The sequence below is a fragment of the Eutrigla gurnardus genome, assembly GCF_963514095.1.
Source record: "Eutrigla gurnardus genome assembly, chromosome: 15".
NCBI lineage: Eukaryota > Metazoa > Chordata > Actinopteri > Perciformes > Triglidae > Eutrigla > Eutrigla gurnardus.
In genome coordinates, this window is record NC_139938.1 from 10,543,349 (window position 1) to 10,563,714 (window position 20,366).

Sequence of the window (20,366 nt, forward strand, 5' to 3'; positions counted from 1 at the left end):
GCCTGGGCTGGATGCTTGGCTGTGGCTGAGGCCTGGACCGGATGCTTGGCTGTGGCTGAGGCCTGGACCGGATGCTTGGCTGTGGCTGAGGCCTGGACTGGATGCTTGGCTGTGGCTGAGGCCTGGACTGGATGCTTGGCTGTGGCTGAGGCCTGGACCGGATGCTTGGCTGTGGCTGAGGCCTGGACTGGATGCTTGGCTGTGGCTGAGGCCTGGACTGGATGCTTGGCTTTGACTGAGGCCTGGACTGGTAGCATGGCTGGAACTGTGGCATAGGCTGGTAGCATGGCTGGAGCTGAGGCTGGCCGGGGTTCAGGGGCGGAAACCAGGTGTGTAACCCAGTCAGGCAGAGAGCCCCTGAGCCACGGCCTGGAGGAAACCAGTTCCCCCGCCTCCTTCCGGAAAGTCTTCCTCTCCCCCTTGGTGTCTGCACAATCGTAGCAGATTTGGAGGTACTGGAGGCTGTCCATAACCTCATTGAATTCCATCCGGAAGATGGCTGGGTCCATGCTGGCTTCTGCTGCTGCCTCCGCTGGGTCCTTACTGGCCAGTTCGTTCTGTCAGACTTGGGCATGGAGGGAGGACTCAGATGCAGGGCAGTAGCAGTAAAAAAAGGCTTTTATTCGTAACACAAAAAGTATTAACACAAAATCACTCCACCGGGAGGAAACAAAACGAGGCTACAAACAAAACTACAAAAATACCAACTTAACTTAACGTGACGTGGAAGGTGACATGGAACATGACGTGGAACGTGACGAGAAACAGGAACGAACTGGCACAAGACAAGGGGAGACGCAGACTTAAATACACAGAGGGATAACGAGCAACAGGTGACAACAATCAGGGACCAGGGATGACATAAGACCAGGGAACACATGAGGAAGGGCAAGTGACCTGAAACGAGAAGGGAGTTATTTTCAAAATAAGACAGGACATGACAAGACAAAACCCCAAGACGAGACATTACCTCACCGGCGTGACAGCAAAAACAAGAAGAATCCCCAAAAGGAAGAAAAGTCTGTGCTGTGTAGGCTCCCTACAAAGTACAATAAATCCAAAGATCGAGTCTTGATGACGGCCTTGCAGGGCTTCCATCTAGCCACATGCAAGACTTACAGGAAATATATGTGGAAATACATTGTGTATTTCAACAATAAAGTCCTATGCACAAAACATCACAAAGAGTTGGGATAGAGGGGTTGGGCAGGAGTGTGTGTGTGTGTGTGTGTGTGTGTGTGTGTGTGTGTGTGTGTGTGTGTAGGTTGTTGTGATTGACATTGGTCTTTCTGATCATTCCTGTGTTTTCTTTGAGAGTGCTATCTCTGTCCAAATGTAAAAAAAAAAGTAATCACAAAATGGAATATCACAGAAAACACCTGTGGAACATTTATTCAGGTGTTCTCCTCCACACAACATGAGCTTGTTGATAATTTTGTCTGAAACAAATATTATTGATGCCATTGTGCCCACTAAGGTGAAAGGCCAAAAAAGGTCTCCATAGAGAAATGCCACATTGGTAAGGACTGAAAAAAGAGAGTGTTGGAAAGCTGAACGCAATTGGTGGAGAACAAATCTCCAGGTTCACTACACTGATATCTATAAAGAAAGACTTCAAACTGAGAAATGCAAGACAATCCTTCTTCTCTGACATCATTGCCAAAAACAATAACAACGTGCAGACCTTGTTTGCTACTGTCGACAGGCTAACAAACCGTCAGTAGCCCCTGAACTGCTTTCCACCAGGGCATGCGATGACTTTGCCTCCTTCACAGAAAAAAAATCTGAAAATTAGTTAAGCAGTCAGTGCCTCCATATCAGGTGCAGGACATGTGTTGTCCATGTGTCCACTCAAAATCAATTAAAAAAACCATGGCACAATTTCATGTGATTAACCATAAAACCTTGGAGGACATCATACAACATCTGAAATTCTCCTCCTGCTGCCTTGATATTCTGCCAACAGGCCTTTTAAAAAATGCATCAAACTGCATGGCCTCAGATCTTTTACAGATTGTAAACACGTCTCTTCTCTCAGGTGTCTTCCCACAGGCCTTGGAAACTGCTGTTAGCAATCCTCTCTGAAAAAAGAACAATTTAGGCACTTCACTAATGAACAATTATAGACCAATATCAAACCTCCCATTTCTGAGTAAAACAATTGAAAAAGCAGTTTTTAAGCAGCTGCATGACTTCATGGTAATGAACAACTGTGTCGATGTCTTCCAGTCAGTCATGATTTAGACCACACCACAGCACCGAGACGGCTCTTATTAAGGTCTTCAATGACATCCACTTAAACACGGACAATGGTAGAATATCAGTCTTAGTATTACTGGATCTCAGTGCTGCAGTCGACACAGTAAATCACAACATACTCCTCGACTGTCTGGAAAACTGGGTGGGACTCTCTGGCACAGTTTTAAAATAGTTTGAATCCTACTTGAAGGACAGGGACGACTTGGTGTGTATAGATAATTACACATCTGAGCGGGCAAAAATTACACATGGGGATCCCAAGACTCCATTCTATGAGAGGCCGTTTAGGAAATAATTCATATTTGCTCTCACATGTTATATCATAATGTCTTACAAACACTACTATAGTCACGCACATATACTACTATAGCTACACACACTTACTATCATTACTCTCTCACAAACACTACTATAGCTACACACACTTACTATCATACTCTCTCACAAACACTACTATAGTCACGCACACTTACTACTATAGTTACACATACACACTTACTATCATACTCTCTCACAAACACTACTATAGTCACACACACATACTACTATAGTTACACACACTTACTATCATACTCTCTCACAAACACTACTATAGTCACACACACATACTATCATACTCTCTCACAAACACTACTATAGTCACACACACATACTATCATTACTCTCTCACAAACACTACTATAGTCACACACACATACTATCATACTCTCTCACAAACACTACTATAGTCACACACACATACTATCATACTCTCTCACAAACACTACTATAGTCACACACACATACTATCATACTCTCTCACAAACACTACTATAGTCACACACACTTACTATCATACTCTCTCACATACACTACTATAGTCACACACACATACTATCATACTCTCTCACAAACACTACTATAGTCACACACACATACTATCATACTCTCTCACAAACACTACTATAGTCACACACACATACTATCATACTCTCTCACAAACACTACTATAGTCACACACACTTACTATCATACTCTCTCACAAACACTACTATAGTCACACACAGATACTACTATAGTTACACACACTTACTATCATACTCTCTCACAAACACTACTATAGTCACACACAGATACTACTATAGTCACACACACTTACTATCATACTCTCTCACAAACACTACTATAGTCACACACACATACTATCATACTCTCTCACAAACACTACTATAGTCACACACACACATACTATCATACTCTCTCACAAACACTGCTATAGTCACACACACTTACTATCATACTCTCTCACATACACTATTATACTCAAAATTACTAAAACAGGAAGTTACTTTGTTTAAACAGGAAATAGTATAAAGCCTCATTCCTTGATTGGTGCACAGCTCTGGGAGCTTACTGCTAGCTAAATGGAAGCTGTGTGGGAGAACTGAAATCAAGAAGGCAACTTTATAAGTACAACTTTATAATTTTGTAAGTAGCTGCAGTTGCAAATATGATTTTTCCACTAATTTACCTTCTTTTTCAAAGCAACTTTTTGTTAGCAGTAAATGGTAATGAGGAGAGTATTAGGATTTTTTTCACTAATGCAATGAGGTGCCTTCAGCACATTGCAAGTGAAACTGACAGAGGCGGATATGACAGCATGATTTTGGATCGGTTATTCTTTGAGCTTAATGGATATGCACGTACAATTTTGTTCTTTAGCCAGCAGTTTGAAGGAGGTGTCGATCAAGAGAGCTTTGTAACACTGGAGGCCCTACATTTATGTTTTTGTTCCATCATAAATTCATTTCAAAACTCAAGATCACTGCAAATGAGCCAAAGGTAAATGTTGACTTCAAGAGGCCCACCAACAGGGCTGGACTGGGACCAAAAATTGTCCTGGGCATTTTCAACTGAGACTGGCCCACCAGGTATCGATGGAAAGACATGAAGCCTATGAACACACTTTTTTGTGACAATGCTTGTACACTGTCGGGCACTGCCCCTCGGCTGTAATTGGTCCAGCCCAGAATCAATCATGACTAAGGGGCCGATCTACCAGTTTTGTGTACCAATAGCAGTGTTTCCCACAGGATTCTATCGTGGGGTGTCTTGCGATCTTCTAGGGGGGTCCGGGGGCATGACCCCACCGCCCCCCGGCAGAAAATGGGGTTGAGGAGTTGAAGCATTCAAGAAAAGATGAAAACAAAAATGACTAAAACACAGTGCTAAGCCTTCCAGGGTTCCCTAATTAGTTTTCACTGAGGGCCAAATTATGCCCAGGTTGCCAAGTCGAGGGCCAAATTGTCTGTTTTTTTTCATTGGATCACTAAACATTATTTTATGTGCAAATGTTATTATTGTTGCTGCTATTATTTGAAGTATTATCATTGTAATGATTAGTACCAGTGGTAGTTGGTTGTAGTAGCAGGTAGTAGTAGTAGTCATAGCCTGTGTTGAGGGACAGATAAAAATGTACGCTTAAAAGAAAATAAGTCTAATATCAATATTTATTTATTTGAATGCCCCTGGAGAATATTTTGATCAAAAACAAAAAACAACAGCACTACAGCAAGTGGTGCTCAAGAGGAAAACAATATTGTATAACAGTGGAGTTAATGATTTTTGTTTGCAGCGTTACTTTTGTCTTGTAATTTGCAGACGGTCCCTGCGCACTCGCCCGGCTACCGGCTGCACATAGAGATCAATGTTCTCCGTTCAGCTCGGAGGACGGCTTATTTATGTAAAAAATCTGTGTTTTGGTCCTTGTAGCTCGTAGTCTATGATATTACGGTGGGGGAGAGGCATCATTTGTGTTTGAAAACGTTTCTCTTCAGATTTATTGATCCCGAATCTGTGAATATATTTTCAACTTTACCGACTCTTTATTTCAGCAGGTTATTGCATAGTGTCACTTTGCTCTTTATTTTTATTATTAATATAAGTGGGTGACTATTCCTCAGCCTTCCTTGGTGTTTTGGTTTTGACGTACGCGCACGCACTGTCAAACTCGCGCAGCTAAGGGGGGTCGGCGCGGGGGGGCGGCTTGCCATGGCGACGGGGGGAAACAGAACATTGATTAACCAAACCAGCCGCGAGGATTTCCCCTTATAATAAACGCTGCTGCCCTCCTGTTTAGGCCTATCATTAGAGCCGCTAGTTAAGTCCATTCAATGTGTGGTAAACACTGAATAGATATCATGACTAATACCATTACTAACACTAGTACCATAAGTAAAAAAAAAAAAAAAAGAAGCCCTGCTCCTCCTTGACCCGCCACATTTCCACATCGACCGCGCTACGTGAGGGCTGTTGATTACGGTTCGAAATTTCCGACATTGTGGTTATCACATCGGAACGGGTTAAAATGTTATTTAAAAGTCCAATTGCCTCATTGACACAGTCCCGGTCGACCATTTTCACATGTTAACATCATAGACTGTATACATCCATGCAAATTGGTCATTTTAGAGGAGGCGGGACATTGTCCTTGAGATCCCGCTGGAGAGACACATCCGGTACCTACACCCGTGATGAGCCAATCAGAAACTGGAAATTCAAGTTGACTTCCGTTTCTATCAAACTCTCTCACACATACTACTATACTCACACACATCACATATTATTCTCTCATACATTCACTATTATGTTGTTCCATCCATAATAGCGTGTAAGAGAGTAATGATAGTATGTGTGTGTGACTATAGTAGTGTTTGTGAGAGAGTATGATAGTATGTGTGTGTGACTATAGTAGTGTTTGTGAGAGAGTATGATAGTAAGTGTGTGTGACTATAGTAGTGTATGTGAGAGAGTATGATAGTATGTGTGTGTGACTATAGTAGTGTATGTGAGAGAGTATGATAGTATGTGTGTGTGACTAGTAGTGTTTGTGAGAGAGTATGATAGTATGTGTGTGTGACTATAGTAGTGTATGTGAGAGAGTATGATAGTATGTGTGTGTGACTATAGTAGTGTATGTGAGAGAGTATGATAGTATGTGTGTGTGACTATAGTAGTGTATGTGAGAGAGTATGATAGTATGTGTGTGTGACTAGTAGTGTTTGTGAGAGAGTATGATAGTATGTGTGTGTGACTATAGTAGTGTATGTGAGAGAGTACGATAGTAAGTGTGCGTGACTATAGTAGTGTTTGTAAGAGAGTATGATGTAACATATGAGAGCAAATATGAATTATTTCCTAAACGGCCTCTCATACCATTCTGGGGCCTCTTCTGTTCAATATCTACATGCTTCATACTGGCTCATCATGAATCATGAAAAACAACAAAATGTTACCATAACTACGCAGACGATACACAAGTTTACATAACAATATCACCAGGCGTCTATAGTCCAATACTAATACTGATTAGATGCATTGAGCAAATCAATAATTGGATGGAGCAGAATTTTCTCCAATTAAACAAAGACAAAACTGAAATCATTGTTTTTGGAGCCAAGGAAGAACGATCAAAAGTTAGCACCCAGCTTCAAGCACTAATGCTAAAAACCACAAACAAAGCTAGAAACTTGTATAGTCATGGACTCAGACCTGAACTTCAACAGCCACATTAAAGCAGTTACAAAGTCAGCCTACTATCACCTAAATAATATATCAAGGATTAAAGGACTTATGTCTCAGCAGGATTTGGAAAAACCTGTCCATGCTCGGCTACTGTAACGGTGTCTTTACAGGTCTCCCTAAAAGGTCGATCAGTCAGCTGTAGCTAATTCAGAACGCTGCTGCTCGAGTCCTCACTAAGACCAAAAAAGTGGATATTACTCCCGTTCTCAGATCTATACAAATTGCCTTGCCTTGCCTTGACTGTGTGTGAGTGTGTGTGTGAGTGTGTGAGTGTGTGTGTGTGTGTGTGTGTGTGTGTGTGTGTGTGTGTGTGTGTGTGTGTGTGTGTGTGTGTGTGTGTGAGTGAGACGTGTCCAAACAGTCAAGTGTTTATGTGCTTCAACAAATTTATTTCAACTAGTAAATTGTATTGGCGGACTGAAATGTGAGTTTTTGGTTAAAATCCGTTTGCTAATTGAGGTATTTGGCATTGAGGTAGCTGTTGTCCATCTGTTGTCCCTGGGCAAATAGACACAACCATTTAAAAATAAAATGAATAGAAAAATCTAAATAGTTCATTCTAGCGTACTCTCGGAAGATATATGGTGTGGGTTCTCAAGAGTTATTGAACAACAAACATAAGAGTAATATATATCCTTTGATATTCACTTACATATTCTTCATAGTTTTAACTCAAATGCTGTATCCTGCACTTACACAGCTGCTTTTCCGAAAGACTAAGTGAGATACAAAAAGACTTGTGGCCTGTGAGATTAGTAGCCGCCATAGTTCTCATTTTTCTTTGTGTGCTCAAAAATATGTACGCTATTGATGGGTCAAATCTAAACCATACTGTCACAATAGATTATCTCCGCTGGCAAACCTCCTCGATAGAAGCAAAGCTGCCTTATTGCATAGAAGTAATACAAAGAACCCCAAGCTACTATATTTCTATGATTCTTTTTTTGTCTGCTCGCCCCTTTCATGTTTGTTTCCTTCAAAGAGGATGGTGCATCAAAGGCATATTAAGAAATACCATATGCCACAGGCTGATTATCAGTGGAAAAATAACTATCTATATATTTACCTCGCACAGCGGCAGCAACGGAGGCAAGGTTTACGAGTGAAGCTGCAGTGCAGCAGCAGTCGGCCCTTTCATTGTCTTCTCTGACATCTTTTAAACAAAGATTCATTCCGTGTTTGTCTGAGTAACAAAAGCTTTTGTCCCTTCTTCTTTAACACATTTCACTCCGACTTCCTTTCCCTCGAGACAACACTGATAACACCATCTCCACTCTCCATCTCTCTTTGGATATGTGTGCTTTGCTCTCTGTTAACAGCTCCTATCTGCCATTCTGCTTCTATTTCTCTTCCTCCCATTGCTTGGATTCATCAATTTAAATCCTGCCTCACCGTATCCTTGTTCCTTCTCCTTAAATGCCTATATCCCTCAAGCATCTGCGCTCCCGTCTCCCCCCCTCCTCCCCACCTTCAAAGATGTTCCCCTTGCCCTGCACACAAATATCTTTCTCTCTTTCCATTTTCTACCCCATTTTCTTCGTTGCCCTTGAGTTTGAGGATGGCATTTCAGGGACACTGAAAGGGTACATTATCTTCTGGAGGCCTCTCCTGAGACTTCCTGGCCCTTTTTGCTTTCTTTTCCCCACCACCTTCTCCTGTCTGCCCCCCATGTCCTGCCACTTCACCTTGATGGGACTACTATCTCACTAACGACTCGCTCACAAAACCCAGCAGTCCTCTTTAGCAGAGACATTTGAAAGGCAGCTCACTTATAGAGTTATGGGTTGAGACACTTGAAGAAGTTGTAAAACATCAGTCGTCATGCTGTTGTCAATTTAGTTGTTCTTTGGGAACACAATTGTAAAATGGAAGATTGCTATAATGAGGGACTCATTGTGTATTTCCGGAGCTTGGGTAAAGCTGTGTCTTGGGTACTGAAGTGTTCTGTGAAATCTGTCTTTCTGCTGAGACAACATTTGTTCTCTCTCTGCTACATAAAGAGAAACATGAGCCTTTGGCGCATGGTATGTGTTGTTTGCAATGGTTTCACTTGCACAGTCGGGTGACTGGTGGTCAAACCTACAACAGGAGCATGAAGCAGACAGAGCAACAATCATAACATTTTATACAGCAGGATCATTTTGCAAATACTTTACATTTAAATGAGCGTTGGTGCAGGTGAGTGTTTGTGAGTACGATGATGGATGTGGAGGGTTGTATTCTCTGCTGCCGATCCAACTGGAGAACTGACAGACCGAAATATAATAATGATAGGTCATATGTATTGACTGGTTTGTGAATACATGTGGTGGTTACCAACCCATTCTCACTGCCTAGGTGTCAAATAAAGCAGCGTGCTCAGTGCTTCTTCATGTCTGGCGCTAACGCTCATTTGGCTTTTGAGCTTGCCTTTTTGACCCGTTGCATTACAGACAGCACATATGTATAAAATCCATGTTGGATATTTCGTCGGACCACGTTTTAGTGCTCCTGAAGGATTTTATACAGTAGGATTATATTCTATTATGACATACTGATGCATCAATATGCGATGTATAAATGCCAAAGTACTACTGATTTTCTTTCTTGCAACTCGTTTCAAAGTAAGTTAATGTTTGGTTATGCTGGAAGGATGGCTTTAACATTGGAGAACAATAATATTATGTGAAATACTACTTTTTCTTTTTTATTAGCGATTTGTTTATCTGTTGTAGATTACTTATTTTGCTAAATACATCTTACTTTTATACACTTTTTACACTTATTATAAGTGTATATAACTTATTATTTGACTATATACAATATATATTATGTAATATTTTCACTCTTGTTTTTTGGCTTGTTGAACTACTTCTTCTATTTAACTTTACTTATTTTGCTAAAATGTTTCTTAATAATTCTCATTTTCCACAGCTTTCCTTATTTGTATATAACGTAAGTTAAAAATAATGCTTGAAAGATTTGAGGACTGTGTTCAACACTCATACAAGCTGTACCTGAGATGGGATGCAGAGCATATGAAAAACTGGCACATTGCTATGATATACATGATATGTTTAATTGAGAGAAGTGAAATGGCTCTGGCATGATTCGCTAACACATTTCACAAGAGGAGACTCAGCCTTCCGAGTCCAGCAGCAAGCGTAGTGTTCCTTTATTCAACGGTCTCAGGATGCTGTCTGTGAGTAACTTCCCAAAAGGCCCAATTTAAACTCCAGAGTCAGCGTTAATTAACCATAGCTAATCATTTCACCTGGAAAAGTAAATTTCCCGAAAAAAATGAGAAGCCTTCTCACTGAATGTTGTTCTATGTTAATCAAATAGAGTAAGAAAGATGCAAAGCTTTGACAGGGTATGTTTTTGTCTGACGTTAGTTCTATTATTTTCTAACCTGGAACCAGATCCAGAATGGAACATCACATCTCCACCTGAACATGATTGATTTTGTTGTTTCTTTTCTGTTACAAACTCACTGGGTTTTCTTTTCCCCCAGCATTGCAAAACGCTGCTTCGATTACTTACTGCAAAGCTATTGTACGACTCAATCGCCTTCTGGGCTGAGAATTCCTGACACATCTTCTCTTTTTTTATCAACTCAGTGTGCAGATGACAGTTTAAATAACCACCTAGCTCATTAAATACATTGCCTCTGCTATTTAATGTAGCGGCCGGGACGTTTTTCTCCAAGCTTTACATAAAAGTGATGTCGGTGTACCGTAATGCATTCTTTAGTCAGCAGAGGCACTCAGTCTTTCATGTGAGACACTGTGCTTCCATTACAATAAACCCTGCTGTGGTATAAAACAAGGCTTTGGACTTCAGTAATGACGTGAATTAGTTGAAAGCAATGTGGGCACCTGCTCAAATCAGACACAACATTACTATTAATAGGAGGCATGTGGGAGGAATCCTTTCATGGCCATGTGCAGATTTGATCGTTTAGGCCATTAAGGGAAACATTGATCTCAGGCGTCAGTCTGGAAGACGGTTGCTAATGTGAAGCTAGCTGCTGAAAAACTGATGCTTGATGTGATGACTGGCAGCTCGTCTTGATTAACTCTCCTCGGAGGGTTACAATGTGGTTTTAAGTGACACTGTGGTCTCCATTGGCAAAATATAAGTAGCATCCTCTTTTGGGAGAAGGCAGAAAAGGATCCTGATACTCGTCAGGTGATCAGTGTGCCAGTGAATGCTCTTCTCTGTAACAACCTTCCCAGGTGCAATTCAGTAATGTGCCTGGACCCAGCAAAGTGAATCCAAGTGCAATTTATTACTGTCACCTACCAACATCTGGGGAGGAGGCTTGAAGTCAATTACCTCTTTTGTTCTTTAAGTTGAGTGCTGTATTAAGTGTCTCTGTCAAGCGTGTCAAATTGATACAGGAGAAACTAGCAGGGCTGGCATTGTCTCGCACGTCATATTGTCACACGTCAGTGGTAGTCCTGGTGTGCTTGCAGGCATAAGAGACGCACGGGAAGGAGCAAAATACCAAAGTTCTGACAGCCAATTGATAATGAGTGGAGGCTGAACAAAAGCACTCACCGAGTGTTATAACTTCCAGTCAGTAAGCTCAAGAACTGTTGGTGAAAGAAACACAGAGAAGCCTCGGTGACAGAATTGGACACGTCCTGATATTTGCTTTTGTACGTTTTGACACACATGGAGGTGTGTGTGAAGTCCGCCTGTCATAGTAGATCAGGTTGCTACAAGAATTACCAGGACCTGTCACCGCTCCTGCTGCTGCTTCTGAACTCAGAGCTTTGATTTCTGTGAGGAACTTCTCTCTTCATGTTGTTAATTCCAAAAGATATCCTCATTTTTCCCCAAATACCAGGATAATTACTAATGCACCACTCTGCATCGCATTTATAAATACTTGACTTGTAGTTGAAATAATGATTTCTCTCCGTGCCCCAGTATGTCAGTTACTCTGCAGAGGTCACGCAGGAACATAGAGTGTGAAGATGACTCATCACACGAATTCTTACATCACCATCTCCACCTTCTTCCCCTTTCATAGGCGACCTGGCATCAGACGACGAGTACCTGGAAATCCCGTCCATCTCCAGACACAGAGCAGGGACGTATGAATGCACCGCTGTCAACGATATTGACACAGACGTCCAGACCGTAGACATCACCGTCAACTGTGAGTCCACTGCTTGAAGAATTTAAACTTGTATTTGAATGAACAGTGCTGAAACAATTAATAGACTGCAGGTCCAATTCTGAACAGTGAAGCCAAAGCTGAAGTGCCTCTAACCTGCACTCTGTCCACTGGTCATCAGGGGCAACTCCAAAGTCTGATTGCATTGAAGTCTCAGAGCAAATGTCCCAACTTCTCACTTGATTTATTATCTCAGTAAACATTGTAAACATGAGTTTATGGACTCATCTCTAGTTTCAAGTCTTCTTCAATGCAGCATGATGTTCATTTAGAGTCAAATAGACCATAAAGCAGGATATGATTCAGGGCGGGGCTACCTTGTGATTGACAAGGTCGTTGCTACTGTCGCTACCAACTCAGTTACTAAGATGACTTTAACACTTAGCTGGAAATGTCACTTTGAATTATGGAAGCCATCTTTGTTGTCCACTTCTTATTTACAGTCTATAAAATCTATTTTAACTGTAATACATGTTGTGTTAGAGTCAAACATAATTATAAAATAAGTATATACTATATACTTATTATAATATATAATGTTATATTATTATTATATATACTTATTTCAATTATTAGTCATTGGTATTACACTGATTAAAGTTTTAGAGCTTTAAACTAAATGTCTTTTCAAAGCATATTTCCTGACCCTGACCTTGAGGAGACTGTAGTTATATGTCTGCATAGGTATTTGTATATTTTATTGAAACTCTTGCTGCACATCATTAAATATACTTTCTGGAGTCGAGGAGAAGTATGAAGTCATTGCTTTTAGTCACCTTTATGTCAAATGCAGATTCTAACAATGTAATTTACAGGTCTATTTTTAATAGTATGACTTATTACACTATTATTTCAAACCAATGAGTTGATAGAAAGCAGAGCGATTTAAAACACCATTGAACAAGTTTGTCTTAACTAATATTTTTCAAGCAAAAATGGTGGAAATTGCTTTAGTTGCCCCTTATAAATTATATAAATTATTATTATTCAATTTTTATGATTAGCACATTTTCTACTACTTTTCCTCTAATTTGCTGAATTGAAAATTGTCAGCTTTTGGACTGTTGGTTGGATAAAAAAGAAGACATTTAGGACGAGTCACATTTTGTTTTGCAATTATGTCCTGACATTTCATAGGCCAAGCTATTAGTCTTTAAATTAAGAAAATATTTGGCGGCGTAATTGAAGATAGGGCTGAATGGTCCCCATGTTCAAGGACTCAAAGGCTGGTTACCAAGGCACAGAGGGCCCAGAACCCCAGGACTAGGAACTGAACCAAAGGCCACATTTTTCTCAAACAGCTACAGTAATGATGTGACTCTTTTTTTTCTCTGCAGGAGACATTTAACGGAATGTATTCAATTAAATCCTGAGCCGTTATTTCCTTCTCATTTCACCTTGACACCATGCAGTTTCGCCAGTGTAAGGAATACTGTACTCCTACTTACTGTGCACTTGTGGCCATGGTGCAGATCATCACGGCTGACAGGAGGGAAATGATGTGACCCGTCTGCTGATATCCTTGACTTGTGCTGCCTTGTAGTCCTGATGGCCGAGCTCTCATGTGTTGCTGCTTGCTTGTAGACGCTCCGACTGTGTCAGAGGGCAGAGACGTCGGTGTGACTCTGGGCCAAAGAGGAGTGCTGGAGTGTGAGGCGGATGCAGTGCCTGAGGCCTACTTTGAGTGGTATAAAGATGACAGAAGGTAATTTCACATTCGCATTTTACGCCGGTAAATGGAAGACGCAAGTGTGTGTCTGTGTGTTTCACAGTTATCGAAGGTTATTGATCAACTGCCAGTCGAACTGGCCTCAAGATTACTGCATTGGTCCTAATTATGTATTTATTTATTTTTAAATCCATTTGATTATAATTATTACACTCAGGTCTATTAGTAACTTTGCATGTGATTAAATGAATAAAAACAGAATTAATATGGTAAGATGCATTCTCTGGTTTCTTTCTCACATCTAGGATCATCAATGGCTTCGAAGGCATGGACATTATGAACGCTGGATCAATGTCCAAGCTGACTTTTTTTAATGTGTCTGATGGAGATTATGGCAACTACACTTGTGTCGCCATCAACAAACTCGGGAGTTCAAACACAAGCTTCCTGCTGTATGGTGGGTACAGGAATCTGACATGTTAATAGTACTACAGGAAGGGAAATATAACTGAAATACTGTCATGTGTAAGATTCAATAAAAGCAACTGCTAAAATGATAACAATAATCATTCACTTTCTTTGACATTCTATGATGCCTACAAAGCAGTATAAATGTCATTACAGTACAAATAATCATTCATCAGTGTTATTCTTCTTTTTTATTTTTGTAAAGGTTGTGTATTATAATTCCCATGAAGTACTAATGCATTATAATATGATTATACAAGTGCTCATGGGTTGATGAAATGTTTTATAATGGTTTATGCTTATTGTTGTAAAGCATTCTGGTTAGCTATGAGTGCTTAGAATGACACACGGCTAAAAACAGATTATTAGGATTGTATTTCTAACGCATTAGAGACATGGGCCTGATAGACCGTGTGCTAAACCTCTTCGCTCCCTCTGGCACCAGGTGCCAAATATCCTGTCGCCGTGTGTCATGTAATGTAATGTAAAACACTCCCCTGTCACAAAAGGGGCTTCTTCAGGCCAGTAGGTGTCATGTGACCTAGAATTTCGATGATTTATTGCTGCAAACCAAATAAATGAGCATATACAGTGTATGGACACTCCATAAGCAAAAGATGGACTCTGATTGGTTGTTGTGTCTCAGCTTTGTCTGTCACTAACGGCCGTCAGCGCTATTATCAGTTTGCAAACCCAAGTATTCAACTGTGGAGCCACAATGTAAAAGTCCATTCAGCAGCCTACTGTTCATGCTTTTCACAAGTGCTGTCGATGATTTGTTGCGGTTCTGTTTCCAATATGTTACTCTGTTCCATTTGTTTCCCCGGTGTAGTCGTAATTGAACCCACTAGCTCAACGCTATTGCAAGGTTAGTATTCTGCACCACTGGAAAAAATGAACTGCATGCTGGCACATGACAAACCACCATTTTCACAAACTGGCTGATGCAGTTGACTCCAGCGTCACTGGAATGATCCGTTTCTGTCAAAATGATCCGGTTTTTAAGAGCTCTCTTCATGAATTGACGCGTTCAAGCTGTTGCATGGCAGACGGCATCTTTGAAGAGGAGGAATGTGGAAGCAAATACACAGCTCATGTGAATCTTTGTGAAAATGGTCATTTTGCTAACCTTTGTTTCGTCTTCTCCTTTGCAACCCTAACTGCCTCGCTGTGTGACATCGCTTCTTTTTTATTTTTGCATGCCTTTTTCTTTCCAATGTAAGTATTCATCATCCTTCACTATGATTGTTTGCATCTCTAGTTATTGTATTCCAACTGTACATCCCGCACAGACAATAGGGAAAGCAAACATTTAGGGCTGCAGAACCCCACTGCAAGCTGAAATGGTTTCTTGTAAATGGTGATTGCAGATTTCTTGCGTGCGAAGCCGTGGTGATAGTGCAGCGATAAACACCTCACCCATTGTGTCTTTTAATGTGTCCTTGTGACTGGTGGTTGCAGCATATTGTAAGCAAACCCTTCTCCATTAACACAATACAATTGTATTAATGGCTTTGATTTTGACTACGGGTGAACAACATTATTCTAATTAGCCATATGCAGGATTAGGGCTAATCCACTGTGGCAGGGTAATTGGATAGATGCCCCAAAGGAAAACTGTGGTGAACTCATGGAAATCCAAGGGAAATGAGTCGTCATTGTGTTACCAACTTCAAAGTAAAAAGTTAAAAGGTGTCCTCAATCCTCATTCAATGTTTTTATAAGGATGGGACTTGTCTCATCTCTGAAAAGAGCATGATGAAAATATTGTGCGTTTTAATTCTTCCATTGTAAAATTCTATTGCATTATTGTGTTACATCCCCTCTGGTGGAACCAAGGGTAAATGAGGACAGGTAAAACTCACAAAAGCAGACCTGGAATTGAAAGCATAATTTTAACAAAATTATGTGGGTTTTGGATAAGTTCTCAAAACTAAGAATACGCTTGTCAAAGACAGACTGAGCTTATTTAAGGAATAGATGCTGATCAGGGTTCAGTGTTAATCCTCAATCCTGCATTGATGCTGCATACCTGCCACGTTGGTTGTGACCCTCGAGAACGGATGCTCTCTGCAGCACTAAACATACTTCACCTCCTTTACTGTATCATTGTCATGTCATGTGTTGTTCATTCATGCTTTGCAACAAAGGCTGACTCCTGCCCCTGGTTTCCTGCTTCCGTCCGCCACTGTGATCCAAATAATGACACACGTATATCCAGCCATGTCTGTTTTAGAAAACAAGTATTCACAACATAATGCTTGTCAATTATGTACTGACTGAATCACAGACGTTGACTCACTAGCAACACCTGAATCTGGAATAAATACAGATACAAGATGAATTGGCTGCAGATGATATTGAGTGAGTATAAGTATTTATATATATATTTTATAGGGAAACAAAACTCCCAGTATTATTTTCACTGGCAAAATTCTTTTAATTGAAGGAAATGCAATTTTTTGTCCCAGTAAACTCCATGCTGGTGCCATGTGACTAATAAAACCTTGTAATCCATACCTTGTATTCCCCAGTAATTGCCACCGATGCACCGTAATCACAGTGACAACTATGATCAGTCATTACGTACGCTGACGTTTCAGGGTCAGGCTGGAAGGGTATTAAGCTCCTGAATTGTCAGATAGTCAGTTCATAACATACCCCCAGCAGCGAGAACACAAAGATCACTCTTGAATGGTGAAACTCACATGTTTTCCATCCCTTCTTTCTTCCATCAGGACCGAGAGCAGTTCAGGATGGCAGCGGCGGCGGCGCTATGGGGGTGCACTCACACACCGGCCTGCTCTTCATGGTGTTCCTGCCGTTCCTGCTCAGATTTTATGAGGAATGGATTTGAACACAAGAAAGTGTGTGTGTGTGTGTGTGTGTGTGTGTGCGTGTGTGTCTGTGTGCGTGTGTGTGGGTGCCTGTGTGTGTGTGTGTGTGTGTGTGTGTGTGTGTGTGTGTGTGTGTGTGTGTGTGTGTGTGAACGCCTGTGTGTTACTTTTTCTGTTTTTCAACTGGAACCATAAACTGTATAAAAGTATCCTGCTACGTAACCATGTTGACCCACTGAATAAGTACGTAACAAAAGTTCCTGTTGTTGTTGTTTTGGCTTTTTTTTTTTTAGATTTCAAGGATGTAACAAATGCTTCAAATTTTGATTGAATTATGTTGGATGTGTTCACTCTAAATTATATTACTCTGGATTATCTCTTCTTTTTTTTACATATAGAATGTCTGTTTTTTTAATTGCAGTGTCTCTTAGTCAAATGGATTTGTCTTATTTTTTAGACACATTGCATATTCATCACAACTCCAGGAAAAGACACATTTTACAGCAAGTATGAGAGGTGAATGTTAAATACCTCAAAGTCAAACTGAGACAGTGAAGCAGAAGGAATTTAGGTTACCCTGAGGCTGGAAGCCTGGTATTATCATATTTTAATGTATAATAATTATCATTCCATCTGGTTGTTGAAACAGAATTGTTTTTGACCTTCAAGTATTTTTGTTCTCAGCATTATAGTGATATACTTGCAGTTGTGTTATGCTAATCATTCATTTATTTTATTTTTCAATTGTTTAGTTTTAAATATTTTGAGAAGGGAAAAAATGAAGTTGTAATTATTTAGGGAAAATATCCTAGATTTACGTCTTTATTGTTGTTTTTTTTCTTTACCAGTACAGTTGTACACAAAAATGGTGTCAAGAATAATTATGTTATAATAATGTAGTTAAAAATGGAGGAAGAGTTGATTCCACTTCTGTGGACTAGACGTCTGACTTAAGTAATGCAAATGTATTAATGCTGTTGCTACTTGTTTGAACATCATACCATTTCTTCGTGATATAATTATTTGAGAAAAATGTTCCTGTTCATGTTGCAAACCAGCAGTGAAAGGTTAGACACCACTCAGTAACGTCACGTTCACAGAAAACAAACACCTTTTGCATGTATTAAGACACCGATAAGAATAAGAAAGACACATCACAGGATTTCTGTTTCCTAATCACCTTGTCCATCTTTTCCATACTATTGTCTTTTCTCAAAAGAGGCTTAATATGTTGTGTTTTAATATGGGTTGGACATGGGGTCCTTTGGAAATCTAAAATTATAGATACCTTTAAACCAAAATGTACAGTTTGTGGTTTATGACTGGAATGCTCATGTTAACATGACATTTCCAGCTCTTGAGGAGAAAACAATTGCAGGCTTACTGTACAGTATGAGAGTCAGAAGCAATAACCGGGATTGATCAGATCGTAAAAAGTAAAAAGATAAAAAATTAAAAAAAAGCTACAACTGCTCTTATGATATATGGCTTGCATTGACATATGTGAGAAAACAAGGAACTAATATCTCTGTGTTTGCTTATGAGGGAAGATAAGCAGTCAGGATGGATCTCCGTTCCCTTATTTGGATGTGAGAATGAATTACATGCAACAATCAGAAACCTCTCACAACACAGCAGCAAGAATTTAAGTCAGTGAGTTATGTTTTTAAATTTCTTGTGTTGGCACACATTTTACACCAACTGCCAGACCTCACCCCCCCCCCCCCCCCCCCAGAAGTGGAGTTAGGCTGCTGGTTTTGTAGTGGAAGGGATGCCTCTCTAGCAAATGTATTGTTTGTGTTTGTGGAAGTACAAACACAAACATCTAGTAACTGCACGTCATTGGACTGCGTGCAGCACTAAAGGATTTGTAGGATTCCATTAACACAACATCAAACAGGAACAGTGAATTACAACAAATTAGTGTGTGTGTGTGTGTGTGTGTGTGTGTGTGTGTGTGTGTGTTTAGTGGCGGGCGATGATGCGCTTCTTATGATCCCACGGCTCCGATTGAGTGTTTTCATGTGTTATTTTTAAATTAATGTGAGCTCAGTCGACACTGAGCAGGCACAAAAGAAGAAGAGCGAGGCAGAAGCAAAGATCTCTGCTCCACTCACATGCACCTCCTCCTCCCCCTTCCTCCCCGGTTTGCCACAGCTCTGGTAAAGTTGTCCCCCTTCATCCATCCAATTTTTTTTTTTATATTAACCTCAGCCTCACTGTGGCTCTTGGGGGGTAACGAGGTTTGCACTCCTTAATGTGAAAAAAAAGCACCATTATCCAGATCAAAATGGCATGAAACAGATCGGCCATTATTGAAATTGATCAGGGTAATCACCCGCTGAATCTGACAGGCTAATCATGGTTTGTTTTCTCACCCAAGACAATGAGAGAGAGAGAGAGAGAGAGAGAGAGAGAGAGAGAGAGAGAGAGAGAGAGAGAGAGAGAGATACACCACATACTATTATTCATCTCCAGTGATGTTTGGAAATGATATGGTAATTATTCCATCCCTGCTTGAAGGATCTCACGTCATTTAGCAACAAGATTAACCACATTTAAGATGAACTGAAGTGGGATCACCTCCCGATGAGCTCTGTGTCGGGATCCTTTCAGAAGAGTTTGCATGAAGTGGTTGCTGTCACCCTACAACAATCACAGCCTCGTCCCTTTGAGTTCACTTGAAAGGTGGATGTGCTGAACAACTTTGCCTGGAAATATCACACACAGGGATACATACACACAGACACACACACTGAGAGACACTGAGGAAAGACAGTTTCTTGTATTGCCCCCTATTTCTTTTGTAGATCAAGCACATGTTGTTAAACCTGGTCATTTATTTATTTTTTTTACTACCACTGAGCCGTTGCTCAGCAAGTTGCCCAATTATTAAACCACGCAGCAATTACCACCTTGCAGTCATATTTAGATGTGGTTATGTGTGCTGGAAGTCCAGCAGGACTCGTCCACACCCTCGCTAATACCACACTGCTTTACTGTCGGGGTTGTTTCTCCAGGAGCATCACAGCGCTCCACAGGTTGCAGAAGGGACAGTGCAAACAGCTGTCTGTTTGCATTTCACTGCTTCTTTCCTGATAGCTATCATATTGTTGTTGATTTTGTTAATGTCATATTAAACACAGTATCATTTCTCAAGCCAAGCACACTATTACTGGAGGACAAACCCGTATGCATACCTTCATAACATATACAGATTTGTATAACCCAGCCGGACTTCTGTCAAAATATAACCCTCTAGATCTAGATGTAATGGAAGTCAAGGGTTTTACACATACTCAGAGGTTGTTTGACTAACGTCACCTAATAACCCACCTAATAATAGCAATGCCATATGGTCTATGCGCTTCAGAGTTGGGTTGCACTGAGAGTCAGACAACAC

The 20,366-nt window shown here is 40.5% G+C and overlaps 1 protein-coding gene across 3 annotated transcripts in view; it reads left to right on the plus strand.

Moving 5' to 3' along the window:
* The window catches only part of ntm (neurotrimin), a 447,919-nt gene extending 429,017 nt beyond the window's left edge, over positions 1-18,902 (plus strand). For 2 of the 3 annotated variants that reach the window (XM_084029505.1, XM_084029504.1), the window contains 5 exons: positions 11,843-11,971; positions 13,574-13,694; positions 13,964-14,115; positions 14,959-14,994; positions 16,865-18,902. In XM_084029505.1, coding sequence (XP_083885631.1) covers positions 11,843-11,971; positions 13,574-13,694; positions 13,964-14,115; positions 14,959-14,994; positions 16,865-16,983 — 557 coding nt within the window. In that variant the 3' untranslated portion in view covers positions 16,984-18,902. Of the gene's footprint in view, positions 1-11,842; positions 11,972-13,573; positions 13,695-13,963; positions 14,116-14,958; positions 14,995-16,416; positions 16,492-16,864 lie in introns of those variants that run through there. The other variant, XM_084029506.1, reaches the window with a different exon arrangement.
* Positions 18,903-20,366: the final 1,464 nt, after the last annotated feature.